At 39.1% G+C, this 23,535-nt stretch overlaps 3 protein-coding genes across 10 annotated transcripts in view; 2 read left to right on the top strand and 1 right to left on the bottom strand.

The window, feature by feature from the left end:
* Nucleotides 1-23,535, top strand: part of LOC117990245 (chromatin assembly factor 1 subunit A-like) — a 457,923-nt gene that overhangs the window by 263,548 nt on the left and 170,840 nt on the right. The gene's annotated exons all lie outside the window — the stretch shown is intronic.
* Fur1 (Furin 1) overlaps nt 1-23,535 on the bottom strand; it is a 200,561-nt gene that overhangs the window by 35,262 nt on the left and 141,764 nt on the right. For all 7 annotated transcript variants that reach the window (XM_069504226.1, XM_069504229.1, XM_034977368.2 and 4 more), the window contains exons 3-5: nt 16,483-16,660; nt 15,889-16,034; nt 11,032-11,160 (exon numbers count right to left, since the gene is read on the bottom strand). In XM_069504226.1, coding sequence (XP_069360327.1) covers nt 11,032-11,160; nt 15,889-16,034; nt 16,483-16,660 — 453 coding nt within the window. The remainder of the gene's footprint in view (nt 1-11,031; nt 11,161-15,888; nt 16,035-16,482; nt 16,661-23,535) is intronic.
* On the top strand, nt 447-3,397 carry LOC117989973 (piggyBac transposable element-derived protein 4-like). Its single transcript, XM_034977376.2, has 2 exons — nt 447-588; nt 1,583-3,397. The coding sequence occupies exons 1-2, from the start codon at nt 507-509 to the stop codon at nt 3,316-3,318; spliced, it is 1,818 nt and encodes a 605-aa protein (XP_034833267.1). The 5' UTR covers nt 447-506; the 3' UTR covers nt 3,319-3,397.

The raw sequence follows: 23,535 nt of genomic DNA, 5'->3' as shown, positions 1-23,535 counted from the left end.
GATGCAAGCTATCTCTATACCAAATTTCATCAAAAACGGTTAAACGGATGGGCCGTGAAAAGCTAGCAGACACACAGACAGACTGACAGACGGACAGACAGACAGACAAACAGATAGACAGACAGACAGACAGACACACTTTCGCTTTTATAATATTAAGTACTTATGGATATGGATTTAATACAGATTACGCCCCAGAAATTGACATAGGCAACTTTTTATCCTGGAAAAGCAAAGAGTTCCCATGGGTTTTCAAAATACCTAACTAAATCCATACGGATGAAGTCGCGGGCATAATCTAATAAACTATAAAATTTGCGAACGAATCAGGTCACGCACACACAGGAGTCGCCGCCACTTGCGCATAGTTCACTCGACAGGAGGGGACCTGTCAGCAGTGTCAGCTGTGTGTGCCGCGCAGGCGCAGCGCATAGCATACTGCGTGTGCGTAGGACTTCAGTGTGTTACTGTATCTTGGTCCGTCCGCACGCCGGTTTTGGCGTGACATGGCTCGACCGCGAGCGAGTGATTTATTGTGTTTCGAGGACTCAGACATCGATGGTGAGCCGATTGAAAATGAAATGCAAGGTATATAGTTTCTTATACTTATTTCTATACTGAAATGATGCCCGCAACTTCGTCGAAGCGTTCACTTCAAGATGGCGGTTGCCCCCCTCCGCGCCTCTCCGCACCGCGGTGCCGCGACTCGCTTAGACCCGCTTAGCGTAGTACGGATAGCAACGCAATCAAGTACGCCCGTGCCACTCGTGGTTGTCATAACTACCGTGTTTTTTCGGAGTTTTACTAATACCTATTGTAAATGAGAAAGTATGTTGCCATACAATAAAACTTGTTAACATGTAACACGAACTATTTTAAATTTACATAAATACTGTACATTTTGTACAGTACATAATAACAAAATGGTTGCAGTAAAAAATAAAGCTAATTATTTTTTGTCAACGGTACTAAAAGTTATGCCTATGAAGTCATTTTGTTACGGCTGACGACGGCAATGTTGAAATGAACGCCTAGTAGTTTTCTTAAAATCTCTTGAGAACTCTGATTTTGCGGGATAAAAGTAGCCTAGGCCCGGCTCCAGGACGGCTAGTGCAAGCTATCTCTGTACCAAATAGATGATGCTCGCCAATTTATCCATGTAGGTTTAGGCTTTTCAAGAATCCCGTGGGAACTCTTTGATTTGCCGGGATAAAAAGTAGCCTATGTAAACCATATCTATCTGAAAAGCTAGCAGACAGACAAATAGACACACTTTCGCATTCATAATATTTTCATCCTGGCTAATTAATTATCATTATAAATGCGAAAATGTGCTTGTTTTTTAGTTTCTCCTAAATCACACTGCGGATTGACGTATTTTTTTGCATGGGTATAGTTGAGGACGTGGAGAATGGCATAGGCTACTATTTATCCCGGAAATTAAAGAGTTCCCGTGGGATTTTAAGAACTACGCGGACGAAGTCGCGGGCATCGACTAGTGAATTATTATGAATATGTTATTAGGTGCGTTGCAAAAAAGTTATCTGTATGAACAGTATTAAATTGTATTTTTTGTCCGTAGAGGTTTTTTCTGAAATGCGGCAGATAGTGGAAGCACAAGATGAGGAACAGGAGATTATTGAAGAAGTTTTGCCGCCGAGAATGTCGGTGCCATCGCGGGATCGTAGTCGTGCACGAAGCCGAAGAGGTTCGCCTTCTCGTGGACGAGCTCAAACGGCCACTGAACCAACACCCAGTCTTCAAGAAATGGATGACGCAAATGTCTGGACGTTTGCTGCGAGGGAAGAACCACTCAATAACCCAGTGTTTGAAAGCCAAACTGGAGTAAGAGCCCCGGTTGACCAAACTTCCTCTCAGTACGACTGTTTACAATTATTTTTTAACGACAGCTTTTGGTTGCTCGTAAAATCGGAAACAAACCGCTATGCATTGCAGATGAAAGCTAAGTTAGCTAATAGGGGACAGCTAAAGCCAGGTTCTATGCTTGCTTCTTGGAAACCAGTGACTTTGAGCGAGTTGAAGCTTTTCTTTAGCATTGTGATACACATGACACTGGTTCATAAAGATACCTTTAATTCGTATTGGTCAGCCAAGTCAATTTTGCACACCCCGTTCGCTAGTCAAACAATGAAGCGAGATCGTTTTCAAGCCATATACAGTTGTTTACATTTGAATGAAATCACGAATAGTGAACAGCGTGGTGATGAAAACTACGATGCATTTTTCAAGCTAAAGCCATACTTTGACGAGTTATGCCAACTGTTTGAAGCATTCTACCTGCCCTCAGAGAACCTGACGATTGATGAAAGAACTTATAATTTTAGAGGCCGTGTGCAATGCAGAGTCTTCAACAAACATAAACTCGATAAGAACGGCATGAAAATGTATATGTTGTGCGACGCAGAAACAGGGTATCTATTGAGAATGATTCCTTACTTGGGCGACTCTAGACCCGTGGAAGAAATAGTCATGTCGCTTACGGAACCCTATTCAGGTAAATGGCATACTGTTTATATGTACCGATTTAATACGAATCCGACAATTGTTGATTCACTGTGGACAAGGCATACACGCGCAGTCGGCACGGTGGCTTTGGACCGGCGTGGCGTGCCCAAAAAGTGGCGACGCCGTTTGCTCGAGGCTAATGAAATGGCTTTCTGTCATAGAGGAAACCTAACAGCATGCAAGTGGAAAGATAAAGGCTTTCTTACGACGAAGCACGCCGCAACTTGGACAGAAGTTGAAGTAAAAGCAAAAGGTGCTAAAATAAAGCGCATAAAACCAGACTGCGTACTTGATTACAACGTCAATAAAATCGAGGTAAATTTGAATCATCAATATGTATCAAACTACTCTCTTAAAAAAAAGTCTATGAAATGGTGGAAGAATATGTTCTTCCACTTAGTGGTAAGAGCAATGGTGAATGCTTACATCATTTATTACAAAATAAAAGAACCTGAGCGTCGTCGAAAGGGGTTTGCTAATTTTCTGACTCATTGCGGTGAAGCTATGGCTCAAGATGGAGGCTATGCTGAAGAGGAGCAGCGGTCTGCAGGACCACATACGTCTGGGACTGTAGCACGACTGATTGGTAGACATTTCATAGAACAGATTCCTCCTACTAAGAAAAAAAAATGGGCATGCAAAACATGCAAAGTTTGCGTTGATATTACATATAAGAGAACAGGTCAAAAAGGACGCACAGGAACGCGTTATTATTGTCCCAAATGCAATGTCGGACTTTGTCGTTACCCTTGCTTTACATTATATCATACAAAGAAAGATTACACATCATAATTTGCTTTAGGACTTAATATTAATGTGTATGTCTCAGAATGCAGGTGTAAATTAAAATAAATGATTCTTAAATTACTTATTTTAGCAGTTTTATTTTTGAATATAAACCAAATATAATTAATAATAAAATGTTACACGTTAAAACAAATATTATCATTATCAGATACTATGTATGAACAACGATATAAATGTTAATATTACTTAACAATTATTATTTACTGATAACTAGATGATGCCCGCGACTTCGTTCGCGTGGATTTAAGTTTTTAAAACTCCCGTGGGAACGTCTCAGCCACTAGGGCCTAGGCTATCACCGCAACGCTAATGAAAAAAATTTCCTTATTCGGGTTCGTATCATCATCATCATCATGATCAACTAATCGCCGGCTCACTACAGAGCACGGATCTCCTCTCAGAGTGAGAAGGGTTTGGCAGTAGTCTACCACGCTAACCATGTGCGGATTGGTAGATTTAACACACCTTTGAGAACATTATGGAGAACTCTCAGGCATGCAGGTTTCCTCACAGTTTTTTCCTTCACCGCTAAACCAAGTGATATATTAATTAATGACTTAAAATGCACATAACTCCGAAAAGTTCTAATTTTTCCCCTCCGACCTCTGATTAGAAGGCGGACGTCCTAACCACTAGGCTATGACATCTTTCAGATTCGTATAATGTTTCAAATTAATACGGATGAAGTTACGGGTATCGGCTGATGAAATAGCCCTTAACCAATAACAACGAATCTGATTGCATAATTAATTTATTGATTGGTCGATTACCAATAATACTATAACCATGAGCACGTATTATGCTAATACATAACATTATAATATGATCATACCAAAAATGAGAAACCAGATCATGCCCGCGACTTCGTCCGAGTGAATTTAGGTTTTTCAAAACATCTTGATTTACCGGGATAAAAGTAGCCTATGTAGAGATAGCTTGCTTCCCGGGCAAGGACACAGGCTACTTTTGATCCCAGAAAATCAAAGAATTCCCACGGGATTTTTAAAAACCTAAATCCACGCGGGCGAATCCGTGGGCATCATCTAGTAACACTATAATACTGTTTAATGCTCTATTTCACTGGACGTGACACTAACATACTAGCCTATAGCCAACTCGGATTAAAAGCCCGACAGATAGATAGCCTGGCCCTAAAAGATAAAAGGCCGTTTATGCAGCCATTTGAGCCTCAGCACATATCGTAATGCCCACTGGCCTAATTACCCGGTTTTTCCGAACGTACAGGGGCGCACATTATTCTTAGTACAAGTTTGCTCACGACATCGTAGATCGAAACACTGTAATGTTAGAGTATCTATGATGGATTAAAACTTGTTTTAAAGTCGTTTATTTTCACCCGACTGCGCAAAGCAAAGGAGTGGTTATGTGTTCATCAATCTATTTATGTTTGTTTGTTCCTTTGTAGCGCTTTAGACGCTAAACGCGTGGACCAATAATTGTAATGACTCTTACACTAACAGATTGTCTCAATCTTGCAAGTGCTAATAAAGACATTTAGTATTTTGCCGGCTATGGCCTGCCATTTTTGGCTTTGGGCCCTAGGGCTCCGCGCTACATACTCTTGGTTTCCGCTTAGGGGGTTTGTGTAAGAGTAATAGTAGTAGAAGCTTTATTACAACAAAACACAGAATATAAACAAAAAAACCAGGGTGCAAAGGCGGTCTTATCTAGTGATAGTAATTGATAGCACAATTGGTTTCCCCTGGCGTGTCACTTCGGTAAGTGACGGTTTTGAAGGCAACAAGAACGTATGAAACAGCAAACACTACCTAACTAAAAACATTTTTCTTAATAATAAATATTGAATGACGAATCTGATACTAATACTAGCTAACTGTATTTACGTATGGATGAACTCGAACTTTAAAAGATAGGTGCTTACTGTTTACGTCTATTTTTTATGAAGTACTAGAGGATACTCGAAATCTACCAACGTTTTCGAGATGAGAAATCTCGTGCTAAGCCTACAAGTGTACAGATAAAAGCCCAGCGAGAGATGAATCGTGTAATTTCAAACTCGGCCGCCTTTGTTCGTTAATGTCGCACTGGAAAGTTACAAAGCGGTTTAAACACCGCTCTAAACACACGCCATATCGTTTCGGGGATACGTTAATCACGTGAAATATGGCACTATCTAAGCTATAAATGACTACAAAACCCGGTTGGCTAGGATTCAATTGTGACTCGAATAGTTCCGCTACATTTTTCATTGGCTTAATTTCAAGAGAAATGAGGAAATTCAAAAAATACCTATCATCATAATTTAGGGCATAATAGGTAAGTACACCACATATTGTATCGTTTTCGTAAAAGTATATCAGTACCCCTACTATGAATGCGAAAGTGTTTTTGTTGGTTTGTCCTTCAATCATGTCGCAACGGAGCAACGGATAGACGTGATTTTTTGCATGAGTATAGTTAAAGACCTGTACTCGTAGTACAAGATTTTACGTCTCACCAGACGAAACCAAATTCGAGAGTCGAAATACTTCCGCGTTACAGTAAAATGGACCTAAACAGCCTTGAATTGAAGTCAAATATTAAATGCCACTGATTTTAATTTCGCAATGTTTCCGCTTGGAGCGCTGGCTGTAGAGGTGTAGACAAACTCGAGCTTTAAAACAAGGCATTTAAGATCCAGTTTACTGTAACACGGAAGTATTTCGACTCTCGAATTTGGTTTGGTTTGGTGAGACGTAAAATCTTGTACTACGCGTACTGGAGAGTTACATAGTCTACCTTTTATCTCGGGAATTCAAAGAGTTCCCACGGCATTTTTTAAAAACCTAAATCCACGCGTACGAAGTCGCGGGCATCAGCTAGCATCATAAAATGTTAATGTCACAATCTTAGCTTTAAGGTTTCAAAGCAAACCGGTTGGCTAGGATTCAACTGTGACTCGCATTGCTCGGCTGGAGATCAGTAGATAGCAATTTTTCATTGGATTTAGTTTCAGAGAAGTTTTCAGAGTTCATTGTGTAGTCAGACGTTGGCATTATCTGAAAGAAAGGTTTCCAAAACAGCGCAGCTTTATCGTATGGCCGTGGCATAGTAAATAACAATTGTAGGAAGAATCAATATTATAAGTAACTAGATGACGCCCGCGACTTCGTACGCGTGGATTTAGGCTTTTTAAAAATTCCGTGGAAACTCTTTAATTTTCCGGGATAAAAAGGAGCCTTTATGTCCTTCCCCGGGATGTAAGCTAACTCTACCAAATTTGATCAAAATCGGTTAAACTGCTGGGCCATGAAAAGCTAGCAGACAGACACACTTTCGCATTTATAATTTTAAGTATGGATGAATAGTTTAATTAATTGGTACTTCTTACTAAACTTCTTAATATCTAGCTGATCATCGTTTTCTACAATATTGCTTCATTTCTCAACCAAATGTGATTTTGGTATTCCAAGTCACAATCCCTAAATCCTAAAATATCATCCTTTTCAGTTATTTTCTCCCACTTTTTGTAGCAAAAATATGACGATTTTTACATTACATATTTGTGCCTCTTACCTGTATAATGAATTCGAAACCATGCGTTTACAAACACATTTCGGTGATACCTATACCTACCTAGACATGTGTCCGCTATAGCTTAACTTAACTGAAAACCGCTGCCGTGCCTATAGCGTACCATAGCGTTATTGTCGTAGCTAGCAACGGTTTTCAGTTATCATCTATGACGAACCACCTGACAACGCAACACTGCCAACTGGCAACCGACAATGCATTGTTTGGTTTTTGGGTAACTAGAAACGCAATAATTATGCCTTCTCTTTCTTTCTTTCACTGAAAGCTGAGAAGGAGCGGTTATTGGCTACCGGCTTAGTAACTAAGAACTTGGTAAACCAAAGCCGACCTTATCTCTATTACGCTAAGGCTTAACTGTACAAGTACTTGTCCATTACACTTTGATCTATCATTCTAAATACAGTTAGCCTTAGAGTAATAGAGATAAGGTCCTCTTTGGTTTATCAATCTTTATGAAATGTTCTTGGTTAACTGGACTGTGGCAAACTATTCGTGCAGGCGTCCACTATAGTTTGACCTATGTCAATGATCAAATTAAACTTTACTGCTATGAACTTAAGGTTGTGATTACTTCACGATATTCATGAAAGTAAAATTGGTTTTATTTTAGTGAATATGCGCGCGCTAGCTATACAGACGGTATTGATACGGCAGCTAGCTTAGTTACTACTACGGAAACCGCTGCGCGTTGCGCATATTAAATTAGTTGAAACACAACTCTGATACCGATATTCAGCAACGGTTAACAATATCGGTATTGAAACTAAGTAACTGTTGATTAACCGTTGCCGTAAATAGCCAATAACGCCCATCTTTATACCTACCTACTATTTCCGTAAACCTAATCTACTACCTAAAATAGCTATTATATTATACTTACCTTACTTATATAACTCATCTATTATAATACGACTTAATATATATAACAGTAAACACCCCAAAGAAAGAAAAGACACGATATAAGTATCCGTCCACGTACGAGTAGTAGATACTAGTGCCTAGTATCTTCCATGACAATGCGAGCCTCGTAGCAGCTGTATTTCCCGACGTCCACTAAATCTGCACAAATTGCAATTCAGCTTGACTGCTTGAGCGACTTTGTTCATGACTGTCACCCCCGACTTCCGAGCTAGGACGCCTGGTTATTTATTGAACGCTCTTGTATACGATGTAACGCAGACGACCCATTTTTATCCGACGGCTGGCTTATCTACACAGTGAGAACGCAGTATCCGTTTACGCTGACTCAACGCCTAGCGGTCGGTCTACTTCAGCGCGTGTTCACTCAATGATGTTCTAATCTTCTCTAGCGGTTACTAGGCGCGTATTCAGAAAGCAGCGCTAATACGCAACGTCTAAACGCAGGAGAAGAATACTATTGTGCCGTACCATTGTTGTATTGAAGTGTGCCGGATTAAAGTAGCAATATGTTATGTGCACGTAGCGTGTATGGTTTGCTTTTTCTACTTACCTTTAACTTTTTACCCCAATACAAGTTAGCCCTTCACTGCTATCTCACCTGGTGGTAAGTGCTGATTTAGTCTAAGCGGGCTAACTTGGAAGGGGTATGTCAATTTCATTAAACCCATACCCCTGATCGGCTTCTACGTAGCATCGTACCGATCGCTATTTCACTTAGCCTTGCCGGCTTTGTCGGTAAATTTGACTTTTATAAGATCGTTTTATTATGGGACGTCTGCGTTACAGTGTAGAGTCCTGTGCTATATTTTCGCTGACTTTTATTGGGTTGACTGTAATCGGTTGTTTGCGATCCGTTTTACTGGGAACGAAAAAAGATTTGTACAAATAAGCTCCTTTGACAACTGCCCACCAGTTTACAGCGTACGTAAACAACTACTTTGAAAGGTCAGCTTTTAGCTGTTTTATTTGCTACAGGATTTTGTGTTGACTCATTAGGAGAGGTTTCGAAACAAAACTTTTTACCAAACAAAAGCTTAACATTGGACGACATTAGTAAACTCAACTATTTTTAATGGGTACTATGGTCTTTTTGACAAATAAATGAGTAAATAATCCACTATGCTCGGTATTATGTACGGTATGAGTATTTCACTCTGGTATGAGGGCAATGAGATGGTTACACTTTATCTAAAACTTAAGGTACCTACTTACAACTTCAAAACATTTTCTGTTATCGCAAATAGCCTAAGATATTTACCTACTAGCTAATGCCAGCGTCTTCGTGCGCGTGGATTTAGGTTATGAAAGATCCCGTGAGAACGCTTTGATTTCTCGGCATAAAAAGTAGCCTATGTCACTCTCCATGTCTTTAACTATACCCATGCAATAAATCACGTCGATCCGTTGCGACGTGATTGAAGGACAAACCAATAAATCAAACAAACACAGTTTCGCATTTATGATAAGGTTCTTGGATCTTTTCAAAACCTTTCTAAAACCTAAAATGTTACTTGGGTTAGGAACTAGGAAGGTACCGACCTACCTACTCCTAATTTATCAAAGTGGAAGTTTCGAAATAAATTCCAAAAAAAAAACGGCTTTAATTACTTACTTGAGTATATTAAGAAGTTTGACCTAAATGGTAATGTAGGCAGCTGTGGTGATGTAGAAATAGCCTAGTTAAATAATAAATAGGTCAAATAGCTGGCTGCGTCTGTCGTGTCTCTCAGAAAGCACTTAAAGCGATCTGTCCCGTTTACTGTCATTAATACTTGATGATATTGAAGACGAAGTACGTGACAACGTGGCTAAGAATTAGACGAAGATTAAGTGAAGAGAATGGAAATTTAAAATGAGTAGTATTAGTGCTAAAAAATTCTTATGAGACATTTCACTGCGATTAATAGCCTCGTCTGGTGACAGAAGGGCTGGCTTATTTTTTGCGCAACGTGGATTGGCAGACTTCGAAAACCTTTGAGAACATTATGGAGAACCCTCAGGCATGCAGGCTACCTCACGATGTTTTCCTTCACCGTGAAAGCAAGTGATACTTAATTGCTTAAAACTCACATATTTCCGAGAAGTTGAGGTACGGGCGCAGGATCAAACCCCCGACCTCCCGAATAGGACTACGCTATCACCGCTTCTTCGATAGTAATTACGAAGCAGACCTATATACACTCTATATAATATTGACGTATATAAACGCGAGAATTTCACGCTATATAATTACCAATAGATTCCTCGCATAGACGCGCGCTGGCATGCTTTCAAGCTATTACACCGATACCTGTATAATTGGAAGTTCACTTACGTTATTAGTTCCTGCCTGTATAATATCTGATTGACTGATAAGAGACTAGTCAATTAACTGGTAATGGATGGTCCTAATTAATCTGATCACTTTTATATACAGGGCCCATCAATTTTTCTAATTAGTAGGTCGCCTATTTATCCTGAAGTATACCTAAGCACAGCTACAGTTAGTAAAAGCTTCAGCCTTTTTTAATTTTGGGAAATATAACTTCTGATACACTGATAAGAGATTGGTCAATCAACTGGTAATGGAGGGGCCTAATTAATATGATTACTTTTAGGTATACAAACCCCATCAATTTTTATAATTAGTAGGTCGGTCTAATTATTTTTTTAATAATGTTTTAAACTTTAAAGGTGTCTGGCAGTGGGTTGCCACCATACTAAGTGTCTGGCAATGCATGACGTGATTTCTAATAATATTCTAAAGAAAATAAAAAATAGACTTTATACTTTTTGTAAGATTTTTACACCTTTATTAACTGTTATCTCCCAAATCCACCATGATTCAAACAAACGTTCCTCCCCGTGTTGGGGACAATACGCAGACAAACTTTCGTTTCAGCTTTTATAAAATAAGGAAGGTCTGGCATGCGCTGGCTCTTAGGCCATTAGTAAAATTAGTAGGTACGGATCTTTCAGGTGGGTTACCTATAGTAAGCGACAGGTCGAGATGGCAATCGGGGTGGGGACACCCAGCACACCCGCACAGTCCCCGCGCTAACTCGGTGCAGGATAGCACGAGTGGCGTGCGGGTGTACGGGGCGTCCCTTCGCCTCATACCCCGATTGCCATCTCGACCTGTCGCGTACTATACCTACTGTTGTACTTTCTCGTAATCATTCAAAAAGTCCGGTCCGGTCAGCTCTACTAAGGATAGATAAGAGAATAGAAGTAGGTACTTACATAATTAGCTACTAAATCTGGATGGTCGGTTTCGAGGCCGTCGTCCAGGATGGTGACCACGACGCCTCGGCCGGTGACTCCTTCCCGCCACGCCGGGATCACGTTCATGTCCAAACCACCTCCTCGGTTCTGTAAAAACAAAAATATTTATTAGGGTTGTTGCGCCTGTTTCCGGATGACCCCCCGTTGGCGTCCACCTAACCTACCGGCTACCACTGTTACAAAATGCTTATAAATAGAACTAGCTTATGCTCGCGACTTTGTCCGCGTGGGCTACACAAATTACAAACCCCTATTTCACCCCCTTAGGGGTTGAATTTTCAAAAATCCTTTCTTAGCGGATGCCTACGTCATAATAGCTATCTGCATGCCAAATTTCAGCCCGATCCGTCCAGTAGTTTGAGCTGTGCGTTGATAGATCAGTCAGTCAGTCAGTCAGTCAGTCACCTTTTTCTTTTATATATTACTAGCTTATGCTCGCGACTTCGTCCGCGTGGACTACTCAAATTTCAAACCCCTATTTCACCCCCTTAGGGGTTGAATTTTCAAAAATCCTTTCTTAGCGGATGCCTACGTCATAATAGCTATCTGCATGCCAAATTTCAGCCCGATCCGTCCAGTAGTTTGAGCTGTGCGTTGATAGATCAGTCAGTCAGTCACCTTTTCCTTTTATATATCCTTTTATATATTTATATATTATTTAGATTAGATTAGATATAGATTATTACAATACTCTTTCAAAAAATATGCATCTATATCCAAACTTGAACATCTGAATAATAGACAGAGACATAAAACTAGTTACCTATGGGTAAGATTCTTCAAAAAAAATGCAAACCAATTTGAAGTTGTTAAACTTTGCAACTCCATTAATTGTCCGAAAACCGGGTCCCGTACCCTATATTGTGTTTAACTTTTTTTACTCTGATACAAGTTAGCCCTTGACTGTGATCTCACCTGATGGTAAGTGATGATGCAATCTAAAATAGAAGCGGGCTAACTTGGAAGGAGTTTGGCAGTTTCATCAAACCAATACGGCCTCGTACCGTAACGCTAAATCACTTGGCGGTACTTGTTTGCCGATAGGGCGGTAACTAGCCACAGCCGAAGCCACCCACCAGACCAGAGACAAGAAAATATAAATTCCCAAATTTCCCTTGCCGGGAATCAAACCCACCACCTCCCACTAATAAGATTACAGCGCTCACTACTGCGCCAGGGCAATCAGTGCAACGCATACAACATAATTATTGCTAAACTTTTTTCTAGCTTTTTTAGCTTTTCTAGCTTTTTTTTAGCTTTTTTGCTTCATTCCAAACTTTGCAAACTTTGGTCTTGTCAAGCTTTAGTTCTATCATTATTAGCTATTGACTGACAGAATCATATTATAGGTATAGGTAAATAGGAGAAAAGATTTTTCAAAAACATAAATGCACGTGAGCGAAGTCGCAGGTTCTAAATCTAAAGGTCGGTATATTCCCTCTAGCGTTTCGTTCCTGTAACCTCGCAGGAATCAGTACGCTTAGTACGAGATTTTATGACTCACCAACGTTGATAGTATTCGAGTGTCGAAAACCTTCCGCATTATAGTAAACTGGGTCTTAACTGTCTTGTTTTAAAGCTCAAGTTTGTCTACACATCTACAGCCAGCGCTCCAAGCGGAAACGTTGTGAAATTAAAATCAGTGTTATTGAATTTTTGACTTCAATTCAAGGCTCTTTAAGTCCATTTTACTTTGACGGTACTGTGTTTCGACTCTCGAATTCTACCAACGTTTGGTGAAACGTTAAATCTTATACTAAGCGTACTGGATTGGTCTGCCTAAACGCCTCATCGACTATATTGATAAAAGTACGCTGCAGGGTTTTCAAAACTATTTAAAAAAATGTTTACGTATAATATTACTATTGAGACTGAAATATAATATTTCAATATGAAAATAAGTGTAATACTTCTGTATACGCAATATTTATTTCCCTCATATTTTATCATTGAGGGACCTTGAATATCGAGATATTATTCGAGCGCCATACGGATGGAGTTTTAATTTCGTTAATGGATGTCATGCTTCGTTTTATTTTATGAAAAAGTTCATGATATCGGGGCCAAATGAATTGACGTGAAACAAAAATTAATTTATCAATACCGCTTGTAATGTGATAGAAAAAACTTTTATGACTAAATGCTTAAACAGAACTTATGAAACTGCGTACGCGCGGCGGCTTTAATTTAATAGGTTACCTTACCAACAAATTTTTATTTTTATTTTACTTAAATTATATTCCGTTAGAAATTAGCCCTTGATTGCGATCTCACCGGGGTTAGAAATGATTCAGTTCATCATATGCATGTAACAAAAATGTACGGTACGTAAAAACTTTATTAATTAAAATTAAGTTTTAGTTTTAAGCTGTACTTTTATATTATAACCGCTTAAGACACTTTCATAGATTTAGCGCCGTTAGTAAATGGTAGTTTCTGATAATTATTATTCATTGTATAACCTCATCTTTTAAAACATTATTTATACATGTTTCAGAGTATGTAATTAAAAGCCGTCGCAAGTGAAAGGGCGAATAATGTTCCCATCAAAATATAATAAGGCGGAAAATTACCTATTAGTTGGGACTAGAACTTTTCAAAGAGGAAATTTAATTATTATAATAGTTTATCTTCAACGCACCGCACGTATTATCGTACCTACCTAACTAATTATAATAGTTATCTATCTAGATTCTAGGTAGCTTTGTTTGCATGAACTTAGGCATTTTAAAATATCGTAGAAACTCTTTCTATCCGATGTTGATCAAGATGCAAGCTAACTTTTTGAAATCGGTTGTAAAGATTATCTTTGGTAAGTACCACAACAAATAGGCCCTAAATAATTGACTGTGATATATTCTATGCAGTCTTAGTGCTAAAAATTTTTTACGAGACATTTCACCGCGATTAATAGCCTCATCTGGTGACAGAAGGGCTGGCTCATTTTTTGCGCAACGGATCAGCCTGGCTGTCCAGCGCGGAAATGCAGCCAGTATTCTTGGCATAATTCCACGCGGTCATGATTTATATAGTAATTAGATAAGGCTAGTTAAAAAAAAATGTGAAATAAAATTTTACAATATTTAAAAAAAAAAAAAAAAAAAAAACAAAGAAACTTCAAAATATATTTAATTGCAGTTTTAGTTTAATTCAATCTTAACTTAATTCAATCTAAATTCTTAACCTATTATTGGTTTCTACGCGGCATCCTAGCTGAACACTAAATTGATTGGCGACTTTTGTCCTTTACTGGCAGGCTGACTTACCTGGCCTGACTTGGCTGACCCAGTCTAAGTTTCCCCACCCACCACACAAGACCAGGGAAGCCTGAAGAAGTGATAAAGAAACAAATAGTCAAACAGATACACTTTCGGAATTATAATATTACTGGAACATATCTGTAATTTGTATAAAAGGAAAAGACGACTAACTGACTGACTAATTGGTCTAGCAACGCACAGCTCATACTATGTACTGAACTGATCGGGCTAAAATTTTGCTTGCTGATATTATATACATAATTATGGCGTAGATATCCGCTAAGAAAGGATTTTTAAAAATTCAATCCCTAAAGGGTAAAACAGGGTTTTGAAATTTGGGTAGTCCACGCGGAAGTCGTGGGCATAAAATAAGTTACATATAAATAAAATCTACATAAGAATCCATTTGAATTTAATCTAGTAGATGCGAAGTAGGAACTAATATTAAGCTCGACGACGCGACGAGGCGACATCTGAAGAATATTAGTTCCTTCGAAGCTTGCTCGGGTTCCTTCATAGCAAAATTCCAAAAAGTGCCTGAACCACTTCGTGACAATCCTATTAGCAAGTGTAAATTAAATTTAAATAGCCCCGATACCTATATGAAATGTTTGATAATAATCTTCTAAATATATAAAAGGAAAAGGTGACTAAATGACTGACTGACTGACTGACTGACTGATCTATCACCGCACAGCTCAAACTACTGAACGGATCGGGCTGAAATTTGGCATGCAGATACCTATTACGACGTAGGCATCCGCTAAGAACGGATTTTTGAAAATTCAACCCCTAAGAGGGTGAAATATGGGTTTGAAATTTGTGTAGTCCACGCGGACAAAGTCAGGAGCATAAGCTAGTAATAATATAAGTCATCCTGTCACCCACCACGTTCCAGCTTTACCATCAGACCTTGATCAATTGATCATTATGTAACTACCTACCAACTACTCGTCGAAACAAATGCAACAAGCATAAACTCGGTGGATCTACGTTTATACGGCTGACTTCCTGTAAACATCTTCCTGCTGCATCATCATACCCTGGGTTTACCTACCTATAGACTACCATCCAGACCAAATCAATCGATAAGCTCAAACACGACGGATCTGTTATCGAAGAGTAAGTCCGTAGACCGTTAGAAAGAAGTTAACGAAGACCTAAATTGGATCTAAATTTTTATCTATTTTTTCACGGCTTAACCGCTCGGATATAGATATATGGACATAAACTGAGCCTCAATAGCTCAACCGATAAAGGAGTGGACTGAAAACCGAAAGGTCGACGGTTCAAACCCCGCCCGTTGCACTATTGTCGTACCTACTCCTAGCACAAGCCTGACGCTTAGTTGGAGAGGAAAGGGGAATATTAGTCATTTAACATGGCTAATATTCTTTAAAAAAAAAAACTGCTACAGTATAGCATGCATTCTGGAGACGGATGTAGAAGGATAGTACTTTTTACTCGAGTTCTTACGGTGATTAAAAAATTAAATTCAAATGCGGGAAAAAGCTAGTCTATAAGGTAATAAAAGTAAAATGAAATAACAACGTACCAGGTACCACATGTGCGGCCACTTGGGATCGTTTAATTGGAACTTGGAGTCGGCGGAGCGGGGCCTCCCTTTCACTCTGGAGTGCAGCTCGCGTTTCGAGCCGGCCTCTCTTTTCACTGAGGGCGCCACCGATGGTTTAGTTTCAGCTAAAACAAATTACAGACTTTATTAAAACACCCTGTTTCAATAGGCCGCAATCACACATGTAAGTTTTACTCACGTAAGTAGCTTACATGATTAACTCACGACTTTAATAATGTAAACACTCTTATATGTGCCATTTAATAATGTCCTCGTTAAAATCTAAAATATCAAATCTACTCCTAGCACAAGTTAGTTCAAGTGCTTTGAACTTACCTACCAATATTGAACTGAACGACGATCTTATGACATTCCAAACCCATGTCTATCCCACCCTTCGTCCGTGGTGCTCTTATTATAATTGTGCTGGTAATACCAACCTTTTTGCTACCAAATTGTGATATATTCTGACTAACTAATAGTAAAGACCGGAATACGACGGACAATCTTGTCAATTAAAATTTCGGCTTGCTATTTGTAAAGCTAACGTAAGGAATAAAAGTATGTACTTGCCTGTACTGGTACTGTCGGGTATGGTCTGAAAATCCCGTTTCTTCCGGGACAGTACTCGCTGTTGTCTCGCCCATCGCACTCGCTCGTCCATCTCCAGTCGGCCGTGGTGCTCGTGTGCTGGCGCCAGCGACCGCTTCGCTACCGAGTTGTGGTGGAAGTGGTAGTGGTGCTCGAAGATCTGAGGACAACACAATTACTATGGTTAGAAGATTCTTTTTACCATGGTTGAAAGTTGGCCAAGGTAGTCACTGTCAATCCCAGTGGACACAATATATGTATTTCCTCATTTTATTATACCCTGGATTAACACATAGACTACTTTTTAACCCGGAAAATCAAAGGGTTCCCACGGGATTTTTAAAAACCAAATTCCAAGCGGACGAAGTCGCGGGCATCAGCTAGTAATTAAATATCGAGACCGCACCTTCCTAGAATATAGTTCCATTTCATATGAAACAGACCTCACAGCTAAATTAGGGCAAACGAAAACGCTGAACCTAGTGTAAACGAAGTTAATTTAGTACTGAATTTTAAGTCCGCCGCGATATTAAAGTTCACCGGTAGCTTCCGAAATGCATAGTTTTACGCAATGATATTAGAAGTTTTCTTCTAATATCATTGGTTTTACGGCATTGTGGCCGTTTGAAATTAAACGTGGATATGTTTTGGAAATATAAACACCTGTGACCTGGATCCACTATTATAGAATGTAAGACAAGAATATAAAGGTAAAATAGTTACCGAAGAGAGTTCTAACTACATCACTAATGCTGATTTTACGAGTAACTAGGCATAGATAGGCATGTATATGATTAGGCAAGGGGTAGGTATAATAATTCATACTAATATTATAAATGCGATGGTGTGCCCGTTCAACCGATTCAACCGATTTTGACGAAATTTAGTACAGAGATAGCTTGCACCTATGGGAAGGACTTAGGCTACTTTTTATGCCGGAAAATCAAAAAGTTCCCATGGGATTTTTAAAAACCTAAATCCACGCGGACGAAGTCGCGGGCATCATGTAGTTATTATATATAATAGGATAGGAGTTTCAGAAGTAGGTAGGCCTGAAGATTGAATTCAAAAATGATGTCGAACTCGACACCAGTAGGTACATATAGCATTATTTAAACCTAGGTAGAATGAGGAGGATTTTTTATAAATATTGTACCTTTTATTATAGATACTCTAAATTCGTCCGCCTTTCCGTTATCTCATAATATTTTTAGCTCTGAAAAACATCATACAAAATATTCAAACAGGGTTCACATCTAAGACGCTCGTTTTTACCCAATTGCACCTGCCGCCACAGTTAATTATTCATAGATTGTCCGAGCTGCATCCCTCCCGCTCTTTTTTTAAGTGCCTCTCGGGTTTCCCTCCTCTCTTGAGATACATAAATTTCAAGAAAATACGAACCCTCGAAGATATTTTTTCGCTGTCTTGGCGCCCCTTCTATTTTGTTTTTCAATTATATAAAAAGTTAAGGCGTCTCAGGTTATTTAATATCTAGAAGTAAAAAGATACTATGAGAGTACTGGTTGTAGGTTTTTTTTTAATGAAATGGACATAATGTTATACAAGTGCACTGGAAGACGTGTGCCATACAAAATTACAGTTATTTTTGTACAGATTCGAAGCGTCTCACCGAGCGTACCGTGTACCTACTATGTTAATTGATGTCTCACTATTTAGTTCCTAAGGTTTTCTACCATCAAAGTTTTTACCTTAGTTCCTATACGCTCACGTGACGCTGCCTGCTACTATCAGGCAGCGCCAGAATGGTGAAAATCAATTTGCTTCAAAAAAAGATCGACAATCGCAGGTCCTGCGTGCAAGTATTAATAAAGGTCAGTGGTTTCTTTCATTTATAAAATGCCATACTATATTGTCGAGCTCTATAAACAACCCAGACGTGCATGCAGCGAAATGCATATAATAAATTAAAGAGACGTGTCGGAGTATATAAATAAAATTTCACTATAGGAATCGATAAATATAAAAACTTAATTTTAGCCATAATCGAGTTTTTGTTTCAAACGAGTGCAAGAACTTTTGGCGTGTTGCCAACTTTTAACAATTTGTTGAGTATAATAAAATTGGAAAAATAATGTTGAATCGGCTTTTTGGACCGTTCACCGAAGGTCATTGTTCGTGTTGGCAACATTACCAAATTGGTATTGCAATTCGATAAATTATATCAAAACATCAATAAAAACTAAAATACTAATATATACAATACTGTACACTTAGCGTACATAATATAGTACGCGACAGATCGAGATGGCAATCGGGGAGGGAACTCCCCGCACACCCTCACCCGCGCTAACCCAGTGCGTGCGAACGTGGCGTGGGTGACAGCGGGTGAGCGGGGCGTCCTCCCGCTTCATACCCCGATTGCCATCTTGACCTGTCGCGTACTATGATTTACACTAGCGTACATAAATTATACAACGTAGGTATTTTAAATTGACAATCGAAATCTCATCGACAGATAACACAAAGAAACTCTATCGATCATCGATCTCTATCGATCGACATCTATCACCAACCACTTATCCCTACGTAGCGTAGCCTCCCAAAAACATCATTATGAAAACAACCACTAAACAGGAGTTTCAGGAATTCTGCCCTAGCGAAGATACCTACTAGCTATTATATTTTACCACAGTATCGGTTCGGAAAATGGAAACGCTCTCGCCGTAGGTACTATGTTACATAGTAGATACCTATGTATTATTTATCGCTTCCACGCAGACACGATGTGTTCAAAGCGCGTAAACACCATTCAAAGAGAAACCCTACATTGACATACTCCTGGCTGGGGCCTTTTATCGCCTGCGGGCACCCATCTTATAAGCTCGCGGTAAAACATGTCTATAATCCTACGTGAATATTCGCTGAGAAATTTCCTTCTGATTTTCTCCTTTCAAAAGGGAGAACTTAATTTCCTTTATCGATTATTTATTATTATGCCTACTGAATTGGAAATCTGCAAAACGTTTACCTGGGAAATGAAAAATTCTTCATTTTAAAATGAAACGCTTTTGGCAGGAGAAAATCAGAAGGTCGGTGAAGAAATTTCTTTCAGTGTCCATGAAGACAGAAATAAGTTTTTCAGGGTGGTAATTATCTACTTATTACGAAAACAATGTCCATTTTCAAATTAAACATGTTTAATTTTTAAGAAATCGAAATGGGTGTCTTTTCCAGGGTTTTCGGTTTCTGATTACCAAAACGACGTCCATTTCCGAATCCAAGATGACAGATCTCCATTTATTTATTTTAATCTAAAATTTCACTTATTTCTCTTTGATTTCCTGGGATAAAAAACTAAACTTTAACTATAGGTACCCATGCAAAATCACGTTGATCCGTTGCTCCGTTGCGACGTGATCAATGAAGGACAAACCAACAAACCAATAAACCAACAAACAAACACACTTTCACATTCATAATATGGGTACTGATTTTTGCCTGTTTTAGCTGATCTTCGACTCTTTAGCTGACAAAGTTACAAATAAACATTATTATAAATTGCCCCGCAAAATTGGTTTGATTTCTACCAAATAGTAATGAAATTTCACACACCCGATTAACGATTAGGCCTTTGTAGATATAAATCTGCCGCTACACAACGATTCACAAAATTGTTATTGTTATTGCGATCCCAATTGCCTTAACAAACAGAAATGTAATCGCACTTTAAAGTATCGTTGTAAGTTATCTCTGAAGCATTAAGTTGTTTTGTTTGTGTAAAAGATCAAAACCGCCGTCGGAGCCATTACTTACAAATATTTCTTGTTTTCTGTATAAATAGGCCATTAATTAGACAATCGCCATTAAAGAGACGTTTAATCGTTACTTAAGTTTAGTTAAAACGTGACACAGCTATATATCTCACACATAAATCTGTCTCGTTTTAACTCAATCTAAAGTAACGTTTAGCGACTCTGAGTACGGCTGTAAGTGCGATTTATAAATAAAAAGTGGTGGAGTCGTGGCGCGGACATGGTTTTAGGATTCCGTTACAGGATCACTTCGTTGTCTTCTGTCTGTCCGTCCGTCCGTCCATCTGTCCATCCGTCCGTCCGTCCGTCCATCCGTCCGTTTTATAACTAAACTAGCTTATGCTCGCGACTTCGTCCGCGTGGACTACCCAACTTCAAATCCCTATTTCACCCCCTTAGGGGTAGAATTTTCAAAAATCCTTTCTTAGCGGATGCCTACGTCATAATAGCTATCTGCATGCCAAATGTCAGCCCAATCCGTCCAGTAGTTTGAGCTGTGCGTTGATAGATCAGTCATTCAGTCAGTCAGTCAGTCAGTCACCTTTTCCTTTTATATATTTAGATTTACTAATAACTAAAACATCCAAAAAGCTATAATTTTTCTTCAGAAATGTGTGTCTTTTTTAAGTCAACAGCCTACATTCAATACGCCTCATAAAATATAGAAAAACAAAGAAAAATAGACTCCTAAATACACTCATTCATTACTGTTGCTAAGACAACAAACTCGAGACTCATAAACATCATTCAAGTGAGGACCTTTGCCATACCAACGTTCTCCTTCATCGCCCGAGGGGTCGCCGCATATTTACTCGTACCTACTGCCGAGAAAAGATAAGCCAAGAGACTCCCACACGTGTTTTACTTATGGTACGATTACATCTAACGAGTACAGTGGCGAGTCAGTGTCCTCGGCCGAGTACTCGGTTGGTATAAACACTTACGAGTGCTCGGCGCAATTTCGAAATACGTATAAACGGCTACCACAGCACTGTCTCGGCCGAGTGACATTTTACTGTCTCGCTTCACTACTCGGTAGGTGTAATCAGCCCAGATTATGAATTTCATTAGCTAGCTTTCAACGTCTTATAGGGTGCTTTTTTAGCGTTTAAACTATCGTGAGTGATTTCCATTATATATAATATAATATCTGTCCCGGCTTTACTCGTGTGTAGTCGACGTTAGCCCGACTAGTTTCGAACCCATCCGGGGTCATCCATCCGGGGACCCCGGAGGGGAGGGGGGGGGGCAGTTTTTATTAAACCCATACACCTTTGGTTTCTACACGGCATCGTACCGGAACGCTAAATTGCTTGGCGGCACGGCTTTGCCGGTAGATATGTCACAGTGTGATTAGACAACTAGCTTACGTTACGTCAGTTCATTTAAATTATACCTACAATACAATGGTAAGCGAGGGTGATAACTCGTGTTAAAACATTTTGTTATAATTAGTGAAACTGGAAACATTTGACATTTACGATAACTTGTGGTATTAGATAAAGCTTACTTTTATTGTGATTACGTATTGTTGATGAGCTTGTAATTTAATTTAACACGCTTTCACCTGACGATAGAAGATGTGACGTGCGGGTGTGCGGGGCGTCCTCCTGCCTCATACCCCGATTGCCATCTCAGCCTGTCGCGGGTTCAAAAAGAAATAAAAGCGATAGCAAACGTAATTGATCTAGTGAAGCTAAATAAAATAATACAATAGAATTTCTCACAAATAAAAAACTCGCATTAGAAAAGGTTTAAAAAATTACTTGGCTGCTATATGGTTGCTTTATAATACAGTTCGGTGTTTGTTGTCATTTTTGTATTGAAAGTGCTCTCAAGCGAGACCCTACGCGCAAAATGTCTGAAGAGAAACTTTTTAAAACGACAAAATCTATGTCCTACATTATTAATAGCGATTTATGTACCTACATTTATATATCCGTCTGATACATAAATGTAGATAGATAGATACAAAACGTCATATAGGTATGAGTGACAGAGACAATGCTCTACAAAGTCGAAATGTCATTCATTACTTTCTGGCACGTACTGGACATGCTGGACGAGACAACTCCATCGAGCATAGCGAAGCCTTACGTTGCGTCTACACGAATTAAAACGTCGAGTATTTACACTAAAAAATTAGTATGTACCAAGCATTTACGTAATATCATATCTGCCAATCCGCACTTGGCCAGCGGGGTGGACTACAGCCAAACCCTTCTCATTGTAAGAGGAGACCCATACTTAGAAGTGAGCCGGCAAAGGGTTGATCATGAAGAATTTAGGTACATAGAAAACCTAAATCCTTGTGAGTTCTAAGTTATCTATTCATGAAATTACCAAGTACCAACTCTATCCTAAGTTAGAACAGCAAAATGACTAGAGTTTTGGTCGTATGTGATAAAACACTCCCGCAGTTGACAGTTATATCCGGGTTGCAAAGTGAAGATACCCGGAAAATTGATCTCAAGCGTTAACATCGCAGACGGTCGCCGGGATTGTTTAAACTTTTCGACCTTGACTTAAGTCGATTATCCTAAGGCTTTCGCGGTTACTTAAGCTCTTACAGGGTGCCGTCAAATCACAAAGTAAACCGCAACACGATCATAATTAATTTAAAGAGAGCTTATTAATATTCTCTTCCATTTCAAACTTTAAAATAAAGGGCCTCTATTTTCATCCTTATCTGTCAGCGCGCATGCTTCTTCACTTCTTCTTCTTCCGGAAAACCTGCAATCTGCATCAATCATTATTCCAATCGCAATTGTTGTGATTGGGTGAATTTACGGTATTCTTGTAGAAACAATGCATTGTATCCATAGTGAGTGAGCTTCAACCAATTAGAGGTGATTGCAATCGTTACACTGTACTTAGCTGTCCAGCCGCTGCCCTCCGCAGCGGTTAACGCTTTAGTTTAATAGCTACTGAAGATCGCAACTACCTCTGATTGGTTGTCAATCTCTCACTATTGGCTGAAATGCTCACATCACAACAATTGAGATTTTATCAAAGATTGATGCAACTTTTTCGCAATCGACCAATCTTTACTCTATTGGCTAAAATGTACTTTTGTAGCATGAATACGTAGGTACCATAAATATAGCCAATTACAACAATTGAGATTTTAGTAATGTGGTAATCACGACTTCTGTGTAAAAGGGGCAATCTTCCGTGCTTCCACCATGACCATGGGTCGCCATGGTACGTTTGTTTTGGCCTTCTCCATTTTCCTTTTCCCTATAGAGCTTTTCTACTT

The sequence above is a fragment of the Maniola hyperantus genome, chromosome 17 (genome assembly GCF_902806685.2).
Source record: "Maniola hyperantus chromosome 17, iAphHyp1.2, whole genome shotgun sequence".
Taxonomy (NCBI): Eukaryota; Metazoa; Arthropoda; class Insecta; order Lepidoptera; family Nymphalidae; genus Maniola; species Maniola hyperantus.
This window is presented reverse-complemented; position numbering and strand designations above follow the sequence as displayed.